The 27,198-nt window shown below is 31.5% G+C and overlaps 1 protein-coding gene across 1 annotated transcript in view; it reads left to right on the top strand.

The window, feature by feature from the left end:
• Positions 1–4,837: 4,837 nt before the first annotated feature.
• The window catches only part of HELRODRAFT_129786 (hypothetical protein), a gene marked incomplete at both ends in the record, with an annotated part of 41,431 nt that continues 19,070 nt past the window's right edge, over positions 4,838–27,198 (top strand). Inside the window, one exon of the mRNA XM_009014040.1 lies at positions 4,838–5,044. Coding sequence (XP_009012288.1) covers positions 4,838–5,044 — 207 coding nt within the window. The remainder of the gene's footprint in view (positions 5,045–27,198) is intronic.

Here is a 27,198-nt window from a genome sequence, read left to right as displayed (position 1 = left end):
ACAACATCAACAACATGAAAATTACTGATCGATCATTTGTAATTTAATTAGTATATGTTGCCGCACCTGAATGAAAAAAGATGAGAACCAAAGAAAGCATCCATCTTCATTATTGCATGATTGCACAACACACAAGCGCTGTGCTTTGCTGGTTTGGTCAAACTCGACCATGAAAATACTTTTTACCAGAATTCAAACATTCTAACAAGGCGCTATTAACAAACAAAATCTATGAAACTTTTCAAATATTATTTTAATCTACAAGCTACAGTGTCTTCGCCCGCTTGTTTGTGATCATTTAACAGTGGCTTTAGTATGAGTTTATAGCTATTTAACATTGCAATCAATTGCACCACTCGGTCCTGCACCAGTTCATCCATCCGCCGCTAAGTCTTCATAGTTATTTTTTTTTAAATATTTCCCTTTTGGGGTTCCTGTTTAATCATGATCAATAAGACTACGTAAACAATCATTCTTTACTGAGTGATTTTAACCGTAAGTAAATTAAAAAGGGAATTAAAACTACATAAATAATAAGTTAATGAATGAATTATGCTAGATATGATGGTATCGAACTATCCACACCCAGCACCATCAAACCCTGTCCTGCCACAACAGCCCTTCAGCTATAAAAACCCATTAGACACATACCAATAAATATAAACGATGTTGTTTTTAACCTGGTCATCAGACGCATTTTCCATTTTCCTCCTCTCACCATCATAACCACCAGCACCACCAACATCAACATCATTATCATCATCATCTTCTTTGTTATCATTATCATCATCGTCATCATCATCATCTCATCATCATCCTCCTCCTCATCTCATCATCCTCCTCCTCCTCCTCATCATCATCGTCGTCATCACCATTACCATCTTCATCATTCACCATCACCATTATCGTCGTCGTCATCAGTTCAATGTAATGACGATAGTTGCTTCATTGTCGTATAATCATATAATGATAATCGTGATCGGCAGAGTATAAACGCGTTATAAAATGTCTAGAAGCGTTGAGACTGGAAAGAAGAAGATCACGTATTACAACATTTTGTGGCTTCAGAGGCTGGCGAAACGTAACATTTAGAAACATTATTCAATTTATCGTCATAAAAAAATTAGCTTTTGATGGTGAATGTGCTGATGATGCAAGAGAATGATGGTGGTGATGATAATGAGGATGTGATATCATGTGTCGATGGTGATGTGTAATAATATAACAAATGGAGAAGGAAAGCAATTAAGCAAATACTATGGTTCATGAATGTGTCGTCAGGTTGCGATTGCTAATAAACACTTGAGTTCGTTCCATGCGGATTTCTGCTGCTGCTGCTCATGATGATGACAAGTGATGGAATGTCAGATGATGAATGTATCATGATATCACGATGTGATGGTGATGATGCTGTGGTGATGATAACGACGACGATGATGACGATGATGAAGATAAGAAGAAGTGATGGTGGTTTAATGAGGATGATAATTATGATGATGATGATGATAACAATGACGACGTTGATGATGATGCGAATATATAAAGTTGTTGTGATGATGGTTTAAATAAATAAATAAAATATAAATAAATAATGGGCTTAAACGTAAGTTATATATGCCCATATCAAAATAGCACTAAAAGACAACAAAACACAATCAAACAATCAATTTTATGATCAAAGAGAAAATCTTTGCTGGCCATATATAAGTCAAAATTCCTCTTGAAGTTGGAAACAGTATCTGATTTAATAACGCATGTCGGTAAATTGTTCCAAATAGAGATGATGTTTATAGAGGTTTAATGATGATAGAGGTTTAATGATGATAGAGGTTTAATGATGATAGAGGTTTAATGATGATAGAGGTTTAATGATGATAGAGGTTTAATGATGATAGAGGTTTAATGATGATAGAGGTTTAATGATGATAGAGGTTTAATGATGATAGAGGTTTAATGATGATAGAGGTTTAATGATGATAGAGGTTTAATGATGATAGAGGTTTAATGATGATAGAGGTTTAATGATGATAGAGGTTTAATGATGATAGAGGTTTAATGATGATAGAGGTTTAATGATGATAGAGGTTTAATGATGATAGAGGTTTAATGATGATAGAGGTTTAATGATGATGATGAAGATGATGACAATGATGGTATAATTACAAATTCCGACAGTTACAAAGTAGGGTAAAAAGAGTTAGAGGAAACATCAATGGAATGATTTGTTACTCTCCGCTCTTTACAGGCGCTTTTTCTCGCCTCTCTCCACGTTTAGCACTGCCTCATTATAAACAAAAAATTAAAAATTTAATTTGAAATCGCAAACTTTTTAAAAGTAATTATTCGAAAAATATCTAATTTAAAATAAATCCACCATCACACTAACACATTTTTTATACAAAAAAAAAACGTTTAAGTGACCGAGCCTGGCGAACGGACACGTCCACGAGCACTGAGCAAACAATCTCAAAGCAGATAAAAACTAGGAGGTGGTTATTGCGGGAGATAAAAAATATGAACCAACTACTATCCTCTCTCTCACAATATGAAACAGTGTAGCAACGCAACGATATCAGTTGACGCATACAATGTACTATTATTTTTATAAACATTGTGTGACGTAACACCGACGTCACTAGGTTAAATGTTATTTTTTTGCATGTGGTTAATTTGTTTTTTAAAAGCAAAAGATTTGTATCTCAATTTGTATATTCTATTTTACTTTTAAATTATGTTAAACTGCTATAACGTGCAGGTTTTTTGAAAGTTGATTTGCACAAATATCCATTTTTCTGTTTTTATAACATATTCAGATTTTGATATAAATATCAATTAATTTTAGTTTCTTAATTTTTTAACCACTTTATTAACATTTTTTAGAAAACAATAAACTTCCTACAAAAAATCTGACACACACTAACGCACGAAGGGCAGTGAGAACGATCTTTTTTTTTCTTTTCACACAACGTTCAACAAATTCTGCTACTAAAATTTAGCATAATTTTATTGTTGTGGAAAGCTGAAATAGTTTTCAACCCAAATTTTTACAAAGTTATTAACAATGATTTCCATTGTGGAGCTGATTCAGCCCCAAAGCCGCCATTCCCAGCTATATACCTTTGTGTATGGATAAAATAATTAGGAAGAAGGACTGTTGAGAGATGATATATATATATAAATATAATTTTTATAATATATGTCAATTATATATATGATATATGTGCGATTTTTATACATAGAAATATACATAGACATAGACACTCGCATATGTATATATATGTATATATATGTATTGTTTATACACATATAACCAATGTTTATTTATTTATATTTTTATACAAAGTATAAATATTTGTATAGTGTTGAGATTATTTAACTTGTTTGCACTGCAAGCAAAAATGCATCCACCTATCCAAGTGCATTGCAAGTAAGTTAATACACGGAAGATGATTTGTGAAAAATCGAAATAAGGTCCATCTGCATGATGAATTTGGATAACAACAGTTTTATTCAATTTTCACGATAAACATGGAAAATAATTCTGTTTTCAATAAATTGGACAATTTCCAGAAAACTCTAGAAAGTAAAAATTGAAATGACAATCTTTAAATTGATTAATGCCAACAATTCGGTAGAATTCATACAATACAATACAGTATATATATATATATATATATTATATATAAATATATATATATACAATGTATACATATATATATACATATATAATATACCTGTATAATACATATATAAGTTACACATGTTTTAAAGATGATTACATTGAAACTGCCTATACAAACAACATACACACAATAGGGATATAGGTTGAACGTTATCCGTAGAGCGACCGATCATTAAAAAAGTTCTTCGCAATTACGAACTGACTTGCGTAATGCTTAATACAATTATGAAGATAGAATGTTATACTTTTATGTTATATAAATGTTATATAAAATGTTATATGTTGTAATCGTATGGTAAATAGTTGTGCCTGCTATTTTATTGCATGTTGGCTGTATTTAAGTTTTCAAGTTTTAAATAAATTATATTTTGAAAAATCAATAAATCATCTAACATTAATTTGAATTGGTATTTTTTTTTATTAAAAATATTGCTAATTCGGTGTCTCTTTAAAAATTATTTTTCTTTTTTTATAGTATCAATTTTTAATTATTTTTGTTTTTCTGTTTTATTTAAAATAGTTTCCATTGATACGGTTCAGAAATAAATCAAAGTAATTTTTTAAAGCAAATAGCACAACCACAAATTAAATTTGTATTCAATCAAATTAATTTAATGTTATTGAATTAATTTAATTTTTAAATTTGATTAAAAATGTGTTAGCTGTAAAGTAAAGAAACACGTGGTTTGCTTTTAAAATTAAAGAGGTTTTTTGGGATGGTTTAATTTACCAACGTTGTTCAGTTGTAGTTATCATCATCATCATCACTTCCGTCATCATCATCATCATTGATACCTTCGTCGTAATCATCGTCACCAACACTGTTAAATTCAATAAATTTGTTTAATCGAGCTTTCTCCGGCAAGATTCGAAGTTCTTTGAATCTCTTCGAAGTTCTTCCCAAATATGTTCTCATCGCCATTTTCATCATCATCTTCACAATTCCTTCCAACAACAACAGCAGCAGACGCAACAACGTTAACGAGTTCTTCCACCGCATCCCCATTCAACGCCAGCCCATCCAACAACTCCGCATACGACTTCGACGTAGCATCAACAAACCTCCCATACTTTTTCTGCCCAAATTTTCACATCTCCGAAGATGGCGTGGAGACGTCAAGTTCCGGCCCGGTGTTCTTCATCTTGAAAACATGTTTGATAGGACTTCTCATGCTGGCCGTCATCTTCGGGGCGGTCTTCGGCAACACTTTGGTCATCGTCGGCGTGCTGAAGTACGAGAGGCTGAGAATCATTCCAAACTCCTTCATACTCTCCATGGCCATCGCCGACCTCCTGGTGGCCATCCTCGTCATGACTTTCAACGCCTGCCAGGAACTCTGCGGCGGCTGGCTCTTCGGCAAGGTCAGTCAGATAATTTCTTGAAACAATTTATTTTTTTTATACTAAGAATGAAAATTTGACTAATTATAATGATAATAATGTTTGTATTATTAATATTGGTAGTAATAGTAGTAATATAAATATTAATGTTATGACAAAATTATGACGATAACTTGAAAAATGATAACTGTGATAATATTAACGCAAATTCTAATGAGTGATGATGATGATATTGACGACAATTAAAATTATTTTTTTATTAATGTGGTTAACAATTGATAGCATGAAATGAGTGTATGCAGTTGATGCTCGCTCAGACAACCAGTTAATGTAATGATAAAAATAGTAAAATTAATAGATAAATAAAAACGAGTTTGAATTGTGATAATAAAAAAAAGTGAAGTAAATAAATGACCGTCAGCAGCATGTTTTGATGGCTCAGATCAGACAGATTTATGTTCTTTCGATGATTGTGACAAAAGTGGGATTGTTTTTTGAAACGCGTATATTTCGTTGAGACAGCCAACAACTAACAACATCCAACAACAACAGCAACAACAACAACAACAACAACAACAACAATCCAACAACAACTAACAACAATCCAACAACAACAACAACAATCCCACAACAACAACAACATCAACACAACCAACAACGACATCCAACAACAACACATCACAAAACTTTCAATAATGTTACAAACATCTTAAAAAATGACGGAACAATAAAAAGATGCTTATAAGTTTCTGGTATAATATGGGATAGTCAGCGATGAAGAAATGTTAACGAATGAAAAGTGACGGATGATAATTTGTCATGCCATGTTACTTTCTTGTAATTTACTGCATTGGGAGGGTCATTAATTAGAATTCTCCCCAAAAAATTGGATCTATCAACAACATAAAAGACAAACGAAAATTGGCCGTGGATGATGATGAGGACGACGAAGAAGATGAATGATGATGGTGGCGACAAAGAAGAAAATGGCGGTGGTCACAAAATGATGGTGATGATGATTTTGATCGACATTGTAGTAATGGTTATGATGTCATAAAACTGATAGTGATAACGATTGCGATGATGATAATTTTGATGATGATCAGAGTAACGACAATCACAAAAAAGATGAAAAATAAGATGAAAATAACGACTGAGCGAAAGTTGATACATAAAATGAAACATAAAGTTGATACGTAAGATGATACATAGATAACTGCAGAGATAATATAAAATAACGATGATGGTATTAAATAATAAATAAACTGTCGGCGTTTCGACCGGTGGCGACGGTTGCGAATGATCGCGCGATTCAAAAACGTTTAATATTTATTGCGGCAACCGACTATTGTGCATTGCGAGACGCAACTTTGTATAGTAGAGTGGGTAATGAATGTGCCGTCCATCACTGTCTACTGTCTATGTTGCTAGTGTTGCGGGATGTTGCATGGTGACACGATAACATGACGACGACGACGATGATGTTGTCGACTAGATCATAAGGTTATAATAATAATAATAATAATAATAATAACAATAATAATAATAACAACAACACTAGTAATAATAATAACAACAATAATAATAATAAAACAATAACAAAAATAATAATGATACATTTTAATAATAGCGAGAGGATGGTGATGTATAACAGGGTGATAATGATGGACATTCAAACGAATGATGATGAGGTAATTGATCTTGGAATGGTGCAAAAATAATGTCAGTTTTCTACCATCCATTTTAAAATGCACTGTAATGGAATAACAACTGAAAAAAAAATCCTGACGTTAGGAATGGTGATGTCGATGACAACAATATTAAAAAAGTCATCAATAAAAATTGTTTCAGTGTAGAAATAGAAGGGTGAATCTCTCCATGTATCACGGAAAATGGTTACATTCACATTCCTTGGCAAATACGTTAGAATAAGAACAACAGTGGCGCGTATTAATTGCGGCAAATTTTTCAAAATAATCCGATAGTCCTTTAATGAGATTGTCGTTAATTATTACCCTAAAAACATTCCTTTTTCTGTTGATCTTGCAAAAATTTTTAATTAAATTTAAAATATTTTCTAACAAGAATTCAATTTTTCATTTTCAATAGAAGCAGATTAGCATGAAAAATAAATATAATGCCAGGCCTAAGCCCTGAATGGGTTCGCGTTTATTAAAACTGTTAAAGGAACAAAGTGCATCTATTGAACTGTGGGGAAGAGGATTAATCAGGCTTTATTGAAAATTTTCACGGAGGCGCGCGGAAAATTGTTAAATTAAAAAATTGGTCCTTTGAATTTTACGGAGCGTTTAAATATAATTGATTTCCCCTCTGGTTATATTTTTTTAGATGGAAGGGATGAACTTTTTATGAAGAAAACCGGAGACAAATTACGCAAAAAAATGAAAAAAGAAGTTTCGTAGAATAAACTTTTGATTCAATGTATGATATTGCCGATGCAAAATGACGGAGCTGAAAAAAAACAAAGAACGCAGGAAAGAAATAATAAAATTGGTTTGCGAAATCTTTGCTACCATTATAAAAGACCTGCTCAGTGAAGCTAAGATCATTTAAATCTATATTTCAATGTTAGAAAGATTTTGAAGTTGAACATTTTAAAAATTCAATTTAGTTTTTTAACTGACAGATTATAAATTGGTTTATTGAAATATGTTTGAAAATTTTTAGCATGGGATGAAATTTACAACATTTTTGTGTTATTTGAGTTTATTCAATGTCAAATTGAATTCAAATTTGACATTCCACCATTTAAAAATATCCACACAAAGTTTATTTGGATGGTTTCGTGTTATTGAGAATATGTAGGTACCTACATTAGGCTTTTGTATTCGTTTACCTTCATTAATTTCGTTCTAATGCATGCATTGTTTAGGTGTTGTCATTGAAATGCTTATCTAACGTCAAATAAACATTAACCAGGAACAATTTTGTTGAATCTCGTTAAAATGTCGTTGGGCTTTCTTACCAAGGATTATCTTTTTCAATGTTCAAAAACTCACCGTGCTTAAAAAGTTCATCCACTGTTTGACTGCCAGTCTAAATGTGAATTTATTTCAATTGTTAATTGTTTAATTTATGCGTAAAAACTGCCGTAAAGAACAAGAACAAACTAACTGTTTTTAAAAATTCGAAATCATAAAACAAGCGCGAGTGAACATTTTTTTTGTTTTGTTAAAACTTCACCGTTCGAAATATTTTGTACATGAGAATAAAAATGAGTAATCAATATAAAAAATTTAGAGTTATTTTATTTTGGAAGCGATAAAGAAAGACAATGTTGTGATCGTGCCATCCAGGGATATTATCGTTGGAATTTAAACTTTTTAATCTTAAAATTTTAACTGCACTTCTTTCCAATGTCCAAAACAAATACAAACTGCTTCAAAATATATTGACCAACCGACCGACCAACCGACCGACCGACCGACCGACCGACCGACAGACCGACCGACCGACCGACCGACCGACCGACCGACCGACCGACCGACCGATCGACCGACCAGCCAAGCGATCAATTGCACCCACACTCCACTGAATATGACAATAAATTTTCTAATTACATACTCAGAGAAACTTCACTGCAGAGGACTTGTACAACGTCCGTTAACAGCTTCGTTCGTTAGTTTGTAGCAGTACAGGCCGTTGTATTATATGAGGCAATATTGAGACAGGATGTTTGGATATTATGAGTAAGTAACTTACAAGAGAGGCAGTCTGTCTCTGCGTGTGTTTGTTTGTTTGTTTGTATGTGTGTGTGTGTGTGTGAAATAGTTATCTAGTAGTTGCATATATTTTTAATAATAATGCTGATTTACGATATACGTGCGCTTTAATAATTTTTATTTTCAAGCGCCAGTTGTGATCATTCATAATATCTTACAAAATTTGACTCGTCAACACCGTCAACATCAATCAAGTCATCATTCCATGTCATCTTCTACTTATCATCACCATCATCACATTTCAACATCTACACCATTATGTGTTATTGATAGATAACCGTTATCATCTGCGTTCATTTATAACATGCGTAACAACACCCACTCACTGTTGTGTACAATAATAACTGCACCAGTCCAAAACAAAGTAAGTATTCTCATCTGGTAATTGAACTTGTTATGAAAGTTCAGTGCACGTTCACATAAGTACAATCATAGCATGAACCTTTTTTTATTACTTCATATTAAAGACACGCTTACAACAACGGCACACATTTATTCTCGGCATTTAATCGGTTAGTCAGTATTATGAAATCCGTTCTGCAAAAACATTAACATTGCTTTTAAAAGAATGACTTTGATTCTAAACTTAAACTCGGACGAGGCATCCAAAAAATTACTGCAGTGTAATATAACAAGCAGACAGAACTGAACATCATCACCACAACACAGGAACTAACTAACTAACTAACTAACACTTGATCCAAGTCTTATTTTTATGAGATTGATTGCTTCATTGATTCCTCTGAAGAAAAACTAAAATTAAAAAAATCGTTTTACAGTTAGAAAAATAAGCTCGAGTATTTGCACTAAACAACGGTTGAAAATGCAATCAACTATAACAAGAATGAATGTTTTAAATAAAATGTTAAAAAACGCAGCGAAGACAGTTGGAACAAAATAAACTGAACATTTGTACAAACCAACCAATAAAAATAACTACAAATAGTCATCAGTGAAATATAATTTAAAAAAAAAAAAATAACTGCGGAATCATAAAAGGTGAAACGTTAAATGTGATGAACTTATTAAAAGTTGACTCTGTTGAGAAAAAAATGGACGAATTTGAAATCTGATTAGGCAGGAAAATAAGCAGTGGACGAACAAACGAGGAAATTGTTTAATTTAAAACAGCAATTTGACTGTTGCAATTAGAGTTTTTACCTTTTTAACTCTATAATTTTAAAACGCTTTTAAATTTCAACCAATGAATAAATTTACTTTTTCAACAGAAAAAATAATAATTTAAAAAATCTCGAAACACAAAAGAAGTAATGATGAACTGCACCTGTATACACCACACATTCAACGCTGCAGTTCCAATTTTTAAAATGCTGGTTCCAAAGAAGGTCGTTGTTTGTTATTCATTCGTCATGTTTTGTCATCATGTGCGTTCCATTTCGGTTGAGTCACATTGTCTCTTTCGTGCATGAGCAAATTTCAATAAGATTTTTCAATAAACAACACCTGTCCTGGATTTTATGTACTTGTAATTTTTTTCATGGAAAAATATAAATGGATAGGACAAAGTCTATTTTGTAATCGTGGTGTTAGGTTTCATTCAACGATTTTTTTTTTGTTATTATTTTCACTTTGATTTTTGGGAGTTTGATTTGAGATAGTCATATTTATAAAATTAAAAACATTATTTTACAAAGCGTTTATATATTTTAAATATTTTTATATTTAATAAATTCAACCTTAACTTTGCACATTTCAGCTTATGAAAATAACTTTTTTAAATGTAAACACATTGGTTAGTGGTAAGCAGGCAATCTATTTCACATTAATATGCATTTCTGGCGATAGTTTTTATTCTGCGTTAAACTTTCGTGTTTAAACTCACACAGAAGTTCAATTGAAATAAACTCGAAGAACAATTATGGGAATAGATTTGCGCTGTCTGACGCAAATGATCTTCATAATTGGTTCTTTGCTATTTTATTTCATCTCCATTGTTTTCTATTTTTGATAGTGGATCTGACGTTGGGTGTTATAAGATTAAAATTTCAGTTGAGGCCACAAACTATATTTTTGGAAGATTTTTGAAAAATTTTAACCAATTTTATCAATTAATTCACTTGAAGTTATAATCATAAATGCATTAATATGAATAAAAATTCCAAAGTGCAATGGTATTTATAAATAAGCTAGGGTAGTATGTCAAAAATACGTATAGGTACTAACTACATGCATGCCTACAGCTAAAGTTCAAATTTCAGTGATTAATTAAGCGAAAAAATATTCTAATTTATGATATGAATTTGTGATTTAATTGGTATGTCAATAGGCAATTATTTTAAGCTATTTGGTATTGAAGATACATTTGCAATACTCATGTACCAATCTCTACCTAAACAATTTTTAAATGTAGAATTTTGTCTAAAATATTCATAACGCCTCTCCACTTCTAAAGACATTGATCTAAATAATAATATTGTAATCCAATCAAGACGGTATTCGACTTATCACTCAAGTGCAAAGTCTGATGAATGCTACTCCTTACTCCAACTTACTCCAACTCCAAAAAAGAATTCTTTTTAATTTTTGAAACGTTTATTCGCAGTAGTATTGCTACATTACCTGTATTTGCTTGAATGAATTCAGGTTCAAATATCCATTTAATAGTCAGTTTCAAATTAGCTACTAATTTAATCTGCAGAATGTAAATATTATTTTATCACTACCATAAAATTATAGGAATGAAAATTAAGTAAATATTTCGATGCGTTATTGCATTTGATCCAATGAGTCAAAGTGGAAATGATGAAATTATTCTGAGAGCGTCCGCGATAGTGATGATAAATGTGGTAATATTGGAATGGCGATGACGATGATGACAACTTTATTGCATGATAATGTATGTATTACCCGTCTTACTTAATTGCAAAAATAGATTAAGTTGTTTTTGTCAGAAGATTACTTCCTCTAGCAAGCCACTGAAACTTAAATTATATAATGTCTTTTTTATCTGAAGTACCTACAGAAGAACTATCAAATTAATTTATTAACGTTCTCGAAGACTACCTCTTGCATGCTGCACATTCACGTAAAGCAATTTCTACTGCTGCCAATTTTGCAAATTCTTTTATCCACTACCTTCACAAATTTTTTTTTAAATTTTTTTTTGCAATTTTTTCGTTCTAGTTGAAGTATTTTTTTGAGAAGTCATGTTTCATTCAATAAGGTTATCATTAATGTTGCAGTTGCCATTGATGAAAGTTTAATATTTGTTTCATACGTAGTCCAAACAAGCGCGCCTCTCCTATCTTGAAATGGAACAGGTGTGTGCCACAGAAATGCAGCACACCCACACCGCACGACACACGCACATGCATTATTTGTTTGCATGCACATCTATGCAAAAGGATTATTGAGACATCGCTCCAACTAACTGCTACATCTTGAAAAATATTTGTGTCTATACAATTGTTAAATAAGCCTATTTTATAAAATACCCATCTTAATGCTCTCTAACACCACAGTGTTGCTTTTACTACTTGCCATGTACTGATTCCATTATTCTCCTAACTAATCTAACTAATCAATTAATATAATAAATTTTTTATCGAGCCTCTTATTTGATAGCTCTACAGCAAAGATGAGAATGCTTGCTTGTATTGAGCAGCCAGTTTTTCGTCGTGGAAGTAATTTCGTCAGAATTTCAGTTGCTCGTTGGAGATGTCATCTGAGAGGAGGTGATGGTCAGTTTGGTTGCTCATGTCGTCTAGTTGAGGTGAGATGATGAACATCAGCGAACGAACAATCAATAACTATTCCACGGCGATCTGTCAATTAACGAATTTCAACAAACAACATTCGAGTTGAGCCACTCAGTCCACTGACTCATCTGCATGCTCTTAATTGCCAACAATTCGTTCATCTAACGCGCACATGTTAACAAAATTTTTCTTTAAACATTTTTAATACTTTCGTAAAATTAAAATTATTCAAAAATTGATCAACGACAAAATGTATTTAAAAAATTTTGCGTTGTCGAATTATTGTTGAGAAGTTAAAGTTTAATGTTACATATTAAATAGAAGTTATTTTGGTGATATTTTTAACCTATTAACAATTTTTAAAAACCGAATGTTAGTGAGTGATTGAACCACAGAAAGTGTAAAGAAACAGAGGCAAACTAATTAGAATGATGTTTAATGATGAAACGAATGATGAATGCGACTATGACGATGACGATGATGACTCAAGATAAAACCTCGCTCAGGCTCTTTACGATTGCACTTGCTTACAACATAACATCAACAATAGCAAATTAAAGTTGTTTACGTATGAATGCGGATGGAAATGATAAAGTAGAAAGTTTATTTTCAAAGAAGTAAGCGCGTTGAAATGTTTGTACAAAAAAATTAATAAAAAGTATGCAAATCAGCCTAATTTTATAGATGCTATAGGAGTTTTTTCAGGCTTTATCAAGCAGAATGTGTAAATATTTATGCAATCTATTGCTTTTTATGTTGCATTTTATTAGCTGGATTGTTATTACAAACTCCGAATTTTTATTTTACAGGGAGAGTTAGTTATTTGTAATGTTTATGTAGGTACCTTTGTCTAAACATTCAATGTTTATGTCTTCATTCGATGCTTTAAACCCGATTACGTTGGTATCTGTTTTGCATGATGGCACGTTTTCTCTCGCGAAACGAAATTCAACTTTTCAAATCGCTTCGTTCATTTTATGAATAAAAACTCCAAACAGAAAGAGAAAAAACGCTGTTATATTTTTATTTTGAACAGGCTGAAATGGAGTTATGAATATTTAATAAACTTCTTTTATTTTAAGAAATAAAAAGTGTTAATGAGTTTATAAATGCTAAGGCTGGAATAAACTGATGAAGATGATATTTGACGAGTTGGGTAAAACTTTACGAGAAGGCGCTGCTTATCATTGTAATCTTACATAACAAATCAACATACAGAGTCCGTGTTAAACTAAGGAAGGTTACGTAGTTTCGTCACACAAGCATATTTCTGCGTTGCAGTTTTCTGACACCGATGCAAATCTCACAAATTGATGTTCAACTAGATCTGGTGCACTGAAGAAAGTTAAAATGAAATATTTGTCGGAAGGTGTGTTATAATAAGGCAGAAGATATGATATCATGAATTAGGATTAAATGCTATTTTCTTTAATAATTTATATATAATAATAATAGATAAATAGTTGTTTTACAATAATATATAATAATTAAGAAATAATAATAACAAATGATGAATAGCACGTATTTTATCTTTGTAGTTTTATTATTTCAGTTTTTCGAGTTGTTCATTTTTTTTTATATATTCATTTATTGAATAAAAAAATAAGTCCAATTAATATTTTTCGATTTTAAAATTATTGAGTCGATTTATTTTGAACGTGCAAAATAACATTCGGAATAGCTGGCAACTCACTTAACATGCACTTGAATGATGTTTATCTTACAAATTTATGGCGCTGATAAAACCTGGCTAAGAGGATTTTAAAATATTACAACAAACTTTTCTGCTAGCTATGAAAAAAAAATAAAAAAAGCCCAAAAAATTTTAAATAAATTTTAAATGAAATATAAATGTTATATATAAAATTTGTAAAATATTAAACAATCTATTGAAATATGCGAACCTACACACACACACAACCCTATTTAGAAACATAGAAAGAAAACCAACGACAAACGATGACAAGTTTCTTGCAAGCTTACTTATTTCGATCTCAATTTGTTTATATTCTTCAGGTGGCCCGCTAAATGTTTGTCTAATGAAAGACAGGTGTGTTCAACTATGGCGGGAGATCAAAAGAACGAGAAAGTAGATGTCATTTGTTTAGAACCTCAGTTAGTTTGTCCTAATGTATAAGCTATTTCTTGTTTAAAATAGTGTATAAATTTGAATTTTGTTTTTGTACGGGCTGTTTATTTAAACGTTTATCTTTATGAATTGTGTTCTTTAGTCTGGATGCCATTTTGATTGTTTTTCTTTTATTTGCATCCCATGTGTGTGGGTGCTATTTTTTTATTGCATTAGTGGGATAGGTAGTGTAGTGTAATCACAGTCTTCCTTAGACTTTTTTTATAACTTAATAAATATGACTCTTAGAGAACTGGTTTGGATTGAAATAAATCAATAAAATTAAATTGAAACCATAAATTTGTAATGTTCCGTAACGTTAACTCAAACCTGACCATTGTTCTATAATCATCAATCTCTTGGACAAAACACACGCACACAAACACAAACACAGGCATACAAAAACACACACACACACACACACACAACGTTATAAAAATTGTTCATCGGTATGACAATTTGCACCAAAATAGAATCACAAACCCAACAAACAACGAGTGACCTCCGCCATTGTAATGATAAGATGATTAATTTTATTGGAGTGGATTCGTTGCAGACAGAACCGCCATTAACCGTCATTCTACCTCGCAGGCACACTTCACGCCCGTCAGTCAACTTTCTTCGCTTGCTTGTTACTTGCTTCGAAGCATCTTCAAACTGCCAATCATCTGACTTTTCTTTCAAAAAAATGAAATTGTGTGTTCTTAGTTGATATATATAAATATAAATAAATAGAAGAAACAAATTAATTTTTATAATAAATAAAATAAATAAATATATGTGCGTTGATACAAAAAAAAACATTTGCCTAGTAAAAAGTATACCACGTTGGAGATTGAACAGTTATAATATAATAAGGTAGTATTCTCGAAATTATTAAAAAATCGACAAACTTCAAAATAATGACTGCAAATGTGGAATGACTAATTATGCACGCTGCAGTTAACAACCACGAGAACAAGAATGCAATGCAAGGAATGCAATGGGAAAATCTGCCGCTCGTGTATAATTTGATGCATGCTTTGGAGACAATTAGCCATGCAGATTTCGAACCAGCAGCCATCCAAAAAACATTGAGCCCTGCCATTCCGCTCCACTCTATTGGCTGTACAAAGTAACGATTTCAAAGCTAGTTGACATAACAGGAGCGCCATGATTCCACATTGATATCGCAGTTGAGAACCTTTATCAGCAGCGTTTCTCGTTCAACATGTATTTTTAATTTAATTGGAAATAAAAATAAATTTGATTCATTAGGCTGAACATTTGTTACAGATGCAAACTAATATTTAAATTAAGTTAAATGGTTAGCAGTAAAATAAGTTTGTTTAACTGTTGGCAAGTTAATAATAATGTTATTAATTTATAGTTTATTTGTTTTCCTTTATCGTTAACTGCTGTTGTTTTTACAATGGTGTCTGATATTATAACGAGCAGAGCAAGCGATGAAACTTCTCACCTTTCGTGTATTTTGCGCGTTTGAACGAAGCTTTCTAAAATGTCATCATCACGCTCATCAAATATTTGATAAACTCAGCCAGCGGGCGATATTGATTAGCAGTTTGCATCGCCTGTCTGATTTATCGACTATTACTCGCTCAATCCCTCCCTCCACACTCCAGCTCTTGCAAGCTTCCCGAATGAACCCACAAAATTAATTAACACCAAAAATTGTGCAAAACTGGCGTGTTTAATAAGAATACATGAATGAGATTTATGAACATCAACAATGAAAAATAATTTCCGCGGCAATTAATATCGTTGTTGGCAAATTCTATGAAACAAACAATCAATATTCTTTGCTTCTTGCAACCATTCACCGAAGTAATAAATAGATTTATTACTTTTTTTCAATGCAATTCATCAAACTTTCATCATTCATTAGCTTTTATTAAGCATAATGATACGTTACGTGATTTGCGCAGACATTATAATTTGGCTAATTTGTGTTATTAGAAAAGTTAGGCTTTATTATAAAATAACATTTCTTTTTACATAATTTTGATATTAAAAAACCGTCATTCTTATTCATTTTTAGTTGTTTCATTTTGATATATTATTTTAAATAATTGTTTTGCATATTTCCATCCACTAAAATGTAGCATCACCATCTGTTGATGCATTCGCATGTTATTTTATCACAAACGTGCAAAGTCTCGTGACAGTTACGTTATAATATACTTTAATTAAACTTCAATACATGAATATGATGAATGATGCCGCGAAAACTTTATACGCTGAAGCAAGAAGATGTATTTATTATTTTTATTTATGTCTGTCTGTGGACTGACTGACCAAGATAGATGGATGATATGAAAGAAACAGAGTTCATATATGCAGGCATGTTCGTTTCTCAACCCACGCTTCATTCAGGCTTCATCTTTCTGGCCACCACATCTAAAATGCGAACCTACACTGATGTCATTTCATACTGATATGTTTCATCCTATTTGGTAACATTGACGCACTTCACATTAATGTAGTTCAAATTAATGTGTTGGATTTCAATATTTGTCAGACAACTGTTGCTTAAATTAATGTTACACGTTTTAAAAGTTGGCCTCGTCAATTAATGTCATTGAAAACATTTCATGAAGAGTTTTTAAATAATCTTTCAACAAATTTTTAATTCATGAATTTAGTAAAAAGCATTTATTTGATGTGCTTATTTATCCATTGATCATTCCTGGAATGTTGATTGAAAAACTATGAAGAGACATTTAGTTTTTAAAGTAATATTGAGTGAGTGTAGATAGATATGATTCAAATAATCTTATTAAATTGTCACTTTGAGAGAACATCACGCACAAAATGCTACAATGCATTAGATCTCGTTCACAGTGAAATCCCATTTACGCATTTGAGTTGCAGGCATCATGTAAAGTCTTAAGAGATACTTCTTACAAGAGTGCCATTTTTATTACGGCTACACAATCAGTACGTAAGAACATAAAATGAAATGGAGGCAAGTAAACAGATTAATATTAATTTACTCATTACAACTATCTATTCATCTGAACATGCCTGAACGCGTGCGTATATAATATTGAAGCAGCGCCACGGGACTGTTTGCATTGCACTGTAATCTGAGAATTCTCTGCCAATGAATATTCGTGAAAGTTTTTCTGCTTGTATTTTTCATGCAGACACGTAAAATATCAGAAAAATTAAGGAGCATTTATATGCCTGGACACGCTTGAATGCTTGCAAATAGGCTTATTAGATGAAAATTCATGCAGACCATCTTCTTTTCTATTAGAATGCTTTCATGTTTTTTTTTGATAGAGCGTTTATTTTTCAAAAATAGGATGTGGAAACGTTGGGTTGCTGAAATATTTTAGACTGCAAATTATTCGAACAAATGATAAAAAATATATTAAAAAGTTACAAATTAAATAATTGAATTAACACATCGAAATAATTTTAGTAGGAGACACGTTTCCAATGTCTTTTTCACGAAAATGCATATTCCAGTTTTCAAAATTTCAATAGTTTAATATATAACAGTGTCAACAAAGTGTGTGTGTGTGTGTATCAATACGTGATGTGATGATTGAAGGCTGGCTGGCTGGCCTGATGGATGGAATGAATTGATGGATGAAAGAACGGATGGACGAATTAACGGATCGATGAAGATTGCACAAGAGAGCGAAACAGGTACGTTCGAATAACGAGACAAATTGCGAAAGCCGAGCAGAGCAAGAAAAATATTATAAGGCGTAGGTGCGTGCTAAGTCCGTTGCCAGAAAATTTAATTATCTCACATTCATCATTATTCGTCTAATGAACAAAATAATTTTTGCTATTCTTAACCGAGGGCAGATGCACGGATGAACAACTTATACATATATATATTGAACGCTGAAATGGATTTTCTTAATTTATAACATTTGAACTTTTATGTTTATTTATGACTTAGTTAAGGGTGGCCTCTCCACAAGTTTATTTTAAATTTATTTGGTCCTCTATAAGGAAAAATAAATAAATAAATATATATATATATATATATATATATATATATATATATATATATATATATATATATATATATATATATATATACATTGTTTGTTCGCTTATATACATATAAGTATAATGGACAAATTTCAGTTCAATGTGTCATTACATGCTTTGCCAAATTGGTATGTATCAATGTTCGCGTTAGAACATGCATGAAATGTTTATAAACAAACTCTAGTGCATATTTTTTTGCGAGCGACAAGGCAAACACGCGTTTGTATGCAGCACTCAAGTTGCAATGAACCTACGTACGTCTGACTGTTTGTCGACACTGCTGCGAAAATGTTAGTGGCTCAGAACGTACCGACAACAACTGCACTGCACCAACTCAAATCATCGTGAGATGTACATAGCCAACCAGAGTACATTACAAATGTTTGACAATATGTAGATTTCAGTAAACTTTTGAGATTTAATCCCTCACTCTTCTCCCTTTTACTCTCTCTCTCTCTCTCTCTCTCATTTCTTCTCTCTCCTATTTTCTCTAGGCCTTTCTTCTCGCTTCTCTTTCTCTCTCTAGTCAAAATTTTTTTTTATATTCTCTCTCTCTAGTTAATGTCTTATAAGTTATTTCCTATGACATTTAATACTCAACTCTAATAAACTACATGAAAATGGAACTAACTTCGTATTTAACTGAAGCGAATTGAAAACGCCGACACTGATCACACGAAAATCCGACAAATTCATTTGTAAAATATTATCTATGAAATTTCAATTAGATGTAAATAAATATGTAAAGACGAACAAAGCCATTCAAATGTATGGAACAAATGCGTCGAAGATTTTGCATGCAATCGTGGGAAAAATACACAAAATGAATTAGCTATAACGCTGGCTTAATTAATTCACATATATAATATATATAATGTAATTAACGTAAAGTATGTAACTAATTTAATTGATCAACTAAGAAATTAATTAATGTAATTAACGTTGATTACACGCCATGCGATTTATGTGACTAATGTGATTTCGTTAGTTAGAAACAGCTAAAACATTGCAGCACGTTGTGATATCAGTGCTATCAACAGCAACAACGTTTTGTGATAAGACGAAAATGAGTACATCAACAACAACAACAACAACAGTATTAACAGCATCAACAGTACCACATAAAATATTTTTTTCTATACATCAACTCCTGAGAGTCACAAACGAAAATGTTTCGTCTAATTTTCCACGCTGCCAACAAAAATTTTTCTGTTTCTTTAAATAATGACAATAAATATATTATCACCTACAAACATTTTACCAGACACTGCAATGCAAATATACCAAACAAATTGTTTTATAACTGTGAACTTGGTCAAAATTACAGACACAACAGTTTCAACAAGAACAACAACACGAACAACAACAAATTATGCGCTATTTAAAGCTAGCATTAAAAAACTTTGTGTGGCCGGTACTAAAGTGAAAAAGCCCAGCAAATCGTATTCAACAAAGAACCCAGTAACGCATCATCACTGTCGCTTTGTTGAACAAAACACTTTTTTCACAACGTTGATTAAATATAGATTTTACAATACTGAAATTTTAAATTTAAATGGAATAAATGTAATATATAGTAAAAAAATTAAATAAGTTTTCCACAGTTGAGATGAATCGCGATGGTTTAAAAATAATATTGATAACTCGAGAGAGCTTGACATAAAAATGTTTCAACCACGTTGTCCACTTATTGAACACACCACACCACACCAAACTGCACTGCACCACAACTAGGTATAAATTTTAAAGTTGTAATAAATCAGCGAACTTCATCAAGCTATGCTATATTGAAGCATTTTAAAATGAATTCTATTGCTGTTTTAATGGGTATTTTCACGTACATACATGTATGTCTACATAAACACACACATACACACATACACACAACACACACACACATAAAAACAATATTACTAATATTTCAGGACCACACGTTGCTTACGACCGGAAGAATATTAAAATGAAGTAAAATCGCTCTAAATAAAACATAATTTCAACTCGTATAACATAATTGATATTGAAATGCTCACCGCTCCTTTTATTCTCTCAGAGCATGTATAAACACCATATATTTATATATGCTATAATATATATATATATATATATATATATATATATATATTTATATATGTACTGAGCGAACATTTACATAGTTATATGTCTATATATGTATGACACGAACATTTACTTATTTATCTTCAATTATCTTTCTGCTTCAGTTATTTTCCTTATTTTATTTCATTAACTATTCATCTATCTACCTGCGGTGGCCACCACAAGACAAACAGTCTTATTCGGTCTCCGCATATTCAACTTCATAACTTTTATTTACTTATTTGATATGTTGTTGATTATGAATAAAAACTTTGAAATGAAAAATGAAAAAATATAGAGTATTGTATGAGTTTAACCGAATTGTTGTATTGTTGTCATTAACCAATTTAAAGCATGAAAACTTAATCAAACTGTTGTTATCCAAATTCATAATGCAGATAGGCCTAATTTCGATTTTTCACATATCATCTCCAGTGCAGGTTTGGTTTATGTAGTTTCTTTAATCAAAGCAAAGTTAGTTCTTTAGCAAGGTAAATTACTTAGTTGATGTCGTATCCTTCATCTCTGTTGTTGTCATTTCACAATTAATGTGTTCTGTTTATAATTCCAAAAATCGATGCTCTTCTCACTAAGAATACTGCCATGTATTACAGCAGGTTTTGAGAAACTGCAAATATTGACAAGCATTACGAACAAAATACTGCAGGGCAAATACTACAAATGATTGAATGAGGTAGGAAGCAGTAATTGAAGAGGAGAGTAAGAAAAGGCATAATTGGAGTGTACAGTCGGAAAAGGTCGTCAGAGTTATTAGTGCTGCCGAGACCTGAAACATCGCACTTGATCAACTTTGACAGGAAAATTTGTTACCTCGAAATGATGAGAGAACTGTTAGAGGAACACGAATCAACGTTAACATTTTCTGTTGGAAAGATGACATCAACGTGTGGTCATTTTTTGAATATTCATTTAAAAGTCCAGTCGGCTGATTCAAAATTTAAATTACAGAAATTGAAAAATAAATTGAAAATGCAAAGTAATAGAACGTACGCCAGAAAGAAGATGTGGATGAACCAAATTTTTAACGGTTTTTATATACGTTAAAAAATTAATTAAGGTTATTAAAGGAAAATTGACATATACAATATTGCTTTTAAATTAATTTTAATACTTGGCAACGAAACCAGACTTAATTTATAAAAAAGAAACCAAAATCATTTATAAGAAAAAAAATATGAAAATGTTTAGTCTATTTAAATAAAATTGACTGTAAATTTACTTTTCGAAATAAAAAAATTAATTAATAAATGGATAAAAATCATTCAAAAACATTAAAAACCCAAGTTGGGATAAAATAAATTTTAAGTGCCCAAAAGCAAACAGCCAACCAAAGGTCGTAACTTCACGTCCATGCTCAAGCAAGCGTCTCAATGAGCCATTAAATCACCTACCAATAGTCAAGCAAGTGCTCTGTAACAATATCTTACAAAGTCTATAGATGTCTAATGAAGTCTACAGATGTCTAATGATGTCTAGAGATGTCTAATAATTACTTTTGATGTTTCTTTATGTCTCCTGATGTCCTTTGATGTCTATAATAAAACGGCTTTGGCTAGTTGTTTTTAGGTTATAACATTTGATGCCTGGAATATCTTTTAGACATAATTATAACGAGAGTGAAGTTTCAACGTAATGCCAACATGATAATAAAAGAACATTTTGTTATGCTTCGTGCATGTACGATGTGCAATAGATATTTTGCTTGGATAGATGTTCATAAAACATTAAACAGGCATACATTTTGTTAATCTAATGTGAACAGTTTGTACAAAAATGTAAAAATTATTCAAGTAAAATTTATCACACGCACACTTTCTTTTTCTTCCCCCCTCTCTTTCACACGCATACACGCACGCACACGCACACGCACACATATATAATGTATAACATGAGCTAAAATAATAATGAATATTTTGTTCATTAGGCATAATCCTTTGGTTAGATGCAAATAATGGGCCGTAAGAAATATAGAAAATGTTGGCATGTTAGTAAAAGAACGAAATAAAAATATGACTATTATCATCTGCATCAATCTTATCAATGCATGAAACAAGTCGCACGCACACCACAATTCACAACGCTAACTAGTTAACGACCAACTTTTCTCTTAATTGAAAAATTGCAAAAAGTTTGAGAAAATGAAAGTTCAATTAAAATTTATTCTAAAATATATAGACTGTCGTTCAATGGATTTCCAGTTTTAAATTTTCAGAAACAATCACCCGTTAAGATTTTTATTTAAAAAATGGATAGCATTGCTCAATTTTTTTTATCAAAAAAAATCATCGAAGCCTCCCTCCAAACAGCTGCGGATGAATTATGTTTACCTAACTTTGCATACCTATTTTCAAATTTTTTCAACTTTTCATTTAACTTCTCTATCGGTCATTTCAAGTCTATTGTGAATTCAAAAACCGTTTCTACACTTTGATCACATTTTTCAAATTTTTACAAACTTATTTCAAAATCTCTTGCCAATTTGGAGCAAAATTTTATTTTTCTGAAGTCTCAGACAAATTGTTGATCACTTCCCACAAATATTTTACTGTTCCTTTTAATTTTAAAAAAATGTTAATTTCCTGTTCAAATTTTTACGATCGGGCATTAGATTTGTATCTCAATTTTTTTTAAACAAATGTTCGGTCCGTAGTTTATGTTTTATTACAGTTTCCTTGCCTTTAATACATGTTTACATTGAATGATTTATGTTGAATAAAAATGGTTGCTACATGATTCGTTTTAAGGGCCTACCTTCTCATTAATTCGTGATCATAAATTTTCAGTTATGTGTTCAACATTTTCATACCTATGCCATTGTACATGTACGAATACAAATGTTGCTTTGATTAGTTTTTGTCGTTCAGTCGAATATCGGCTTAAATTTATATCGTTGGTGAATGTTTTGTTTTCCTGGTCAACCCCAGCAAACCCAACAAACCCAACGACTCAACATGTGTCTCGACAACGTTGTACGAGATGTGTTTTGTAATATTTCTTTTGTTATAGTGTTATCTCCCGTTAGTTAGTTTCAATTTTTTATTTGTTGAAAGTTTACATTTACTTTCATGACGTACAATCAATCAAACGTGAAATTGAACTCAGTTAATCAATTTTTCAACTCAGTTTTCTTATTTCGTAAATATATCATGCAAAAATAAAATAAAATCTTTAACAAGATTTCTTTGTAACTTTACTTGATATCATCGATTGTGCCAAGCAAGATCAATGTTTCATTTGACATGCTGCGAAAATGGAGTTGGCAATAGAGAAGACGACGATGATGTTGATGGTAACAACAAAATAATTAATTCTGGTGACAATAACGATGATAACATTAATGAAGATGATGACAATAACGATGATAACACTAACGAAGATGATGGCAACCAAAGATCTAGCAATGAATACGATGATGCGGATGAGAATAATGATTGATTGTCATTTGTGTTGATAGAGTGCTGATTTGCTGATAAGAACTGGTACATTGCTGTTTGTTGCATTTGAATTTATGTATTAAGTTTGTGTGGGAATTTTAAAAACTGAATGAACTATTAATGTTGTGAGATCATACATTTCGTTTTAATGAATATAGACCTAGTTGAATATCAAGTAAAATTCGTGATTGTATTTACAATTTTAAATTACCCAAAATTTGTTTGAGGGTTGAACTTGAAAAGTAAATTTAAAAAATTGGATTTATGCGAGTGAATTCTGATTAAAAATTGGATTGTGTTTTTGAAGATGGGATTGGTGAAGTGTGTGGTGATTGGATGATGTTGTTGGAAACTGGAGGGAGTTTGTGGTTATTGGATTGACAGAGAGTTGACTGGACGAGGCCTCATCTCATTTCCAACATATTCAATGCATATAATGCAAAGGTTGAAGATCATCTGAAATATTTTCATGTATATATATTTATATAAATATAAAAAATGATTAGAAATAATAATAAAAAAATATAGTTAGCCGTATATAATAAATAAATTTCAAACAATTTAAATTTTTCCTTCGAAAGCAATTATTTTATTTGCTTTAAGCAAATATTTGACAGCAACTTATAAACATTTCGTTTAAACACTTCACCAATCCCATCTTCAAAAAGTTTTTACTTATATATTTAAAAAATCTGATGATAAGATAATCAAATGAATAAAAAAAATCTAAAAAAATAAATATATAAATGATAAATAATTGAAAATTTGAATAAAAAAAATTGAAGATCAAACTTAATGAGAAAATTCATTCCAAACGCTATAAATAAACTAACAAACAAAAAAGAGAGTTAATTTACTTATAGAAAGATGGTGATAGTTCTTTTAGAAGTGCATTAGCTCGATGCCCTCCTCCTCTCAGAACACAAAACTCTCAACTTCAGTCAGTGCGAATCTTTAATGGGCTTATGCAAATAAGCACTCGTGTGTCTCTCCTCATATCGATCGCTCCTTTCTTCTATGTCTCCATCAGACATCATTGTTGAAAATTTCAACAATGATAGCTTCATTATCCTCAAATGTTCTTGAACAATAAAATTTAAACCTGAAAGCAATAAATACTTTTGGATTAAAAAACAGCATGATTTATTGAGAACCCTTTTTGTTGTTGTTGTTGCTAAACTTGTTGCTTTCCTAATTCAAATTATTTGTATATTTTTATATCAATGAAATTTTGACTGTCAATTGACAGTTCGGTAAAATTGATTGATTGATTGACTGATAGACTGATTGATTGACTGATCATTTGATTAAATTATTGATTGATTGACACATTTTGTTCAAGGCATATCATATTTGGAGGCTTAAAATTGTTGGAGGTTTCTAAAAAATATTTAAATATTTACAACTTGTGTGGTATTCTCAAATTAGAAAAAATGTTTGAAAAATTTTCCACAAAACATCAACAAAATTTATTGGCGTAATAGCTATGTTACCTGGCACCGCTGTTTGGTTTGACCTACAAGGAGATACCCGCTAATCACATGCGTTTATTCTCATGTATTCACATACTCTGCGTGTATATTGTTGATATCTCTGGAAAGAAAATATTAAATAAAGTAGCAAATAAAAATTATACGGCTATTGTTACAAAAAAACTTCTTGTCGCTGCTTCAAAGTTCTCCTCCGCCACGCCTCTGACTTGCACAGTTCAATTTAAATTAGATTTTTTAAACCTTACAAGATGAAAGTAAGTGGCTGTAATGTGTTGTTTGTGTTGTCTAGGATGTTGTAGTTATGTTAGCGTAGGTCTCGCAGTAGCAGGTCAACCACAACTTCGAAGCTAACGAACATTCATGTTACTTTGGTTCCACTGTTCAATTTTAACGCAGATATACTTTTGACAACAACCTTAGAAGTTGTCGTCACGACATCTCTGCTTCCAAACTATCATTAAGAAATTAAAAAAAAATAATGGCAAAACTATTCATTTGTTTGTTATTTTTCTACAAACGGTGTCAATGTTGTTACGAACCTGTTAAGTAACATGTGCCTGCCACTCAAATCTGCGCAGACTCCTCGCCAGTTAAGTCTATTTGGACAATTCATCAGTTTATATTGTTCGCTCATCTACGTGTTGCAACATTGCTCAACAAAAAACTCTACCTACCTGCATTGTGTGCAAACTGAGTGAGATGTTGTAGACGTTTATGCCGCCACATACATGCACGTGAGTCATGGTAATCTTTAAGCTTGTGATAGGCATAGGATGAAAGTGTTTTCAATAATCTTGATCAACTTAGTGGTGATAGTTTTAGTTGTTAGAGCTCCGTTTTAGTTTTGTATTATTCAAATATTTGTAATCAGTTCAAAAACATTTTTAGTTTAACTATTCTGAAATTTCTTTCACAGACTCCACCATGAAGGTTGCTGATTCGTCATCTATTTATTTTCAGGTCTTATAAGTAATTGTGTTAAACATAATGATCATGATGATGTGTTGATAAAAGATTGATGTTGGAAATGGAAACAAAAGACCGAGCAATAAATAAGACTCGGTTAATGCTCGGAAAAAACATTGGCTGCCAGTGAATTAAAACGTTGGAATAATTAATAACGTGAGTTGCTTCTCGATCTTAAACAAAACATGATCGTTTTCAGATGACAAATGAGTAAATGAACGAAAGATTAAACGAAGGAAAAAATGAAGAAGAATGAAAAATGAAAGAAATAATGAGCAAAGAATGAACAATAAATTACAGAGTCTGCCTAAATGATTGATGCGAATGACAAATTAGTGAACGTGTGCGTGAGCATCGCTGACAGATCTCCATTGAAAATTATGACGAGTGAAATGTAGTGGAGTGAAAAATTTCATGATTGATCATTTTCATTCATGCATCTGATAAGTAGAGCTAATTAACTGTACATTCGAAGACGTGCCTTCATGGCATTTTCAATGCGTCGAGTAATTGAGTGAAATTTTTCTCATATTTGAGTGTTTTTTATGTTTTTATAGCGAATT

The sequence above is a fragment of the Helobdella robusta genome (assembly GCF_000326865.2).
Source record: "Helobdella robusta unplaced genomic scaffold HELROscaffold_13, whole genome shotgun sequence".
NCBI lineage: Eukaryota > Metazoa > Annelida > Clitellata > Rhynchobdellida > Glossiphoniidae > Helobdella > Helobdella robusta.
This window is presented reverse-complemented; position numbering and strand designations above follow the sequence as displayed.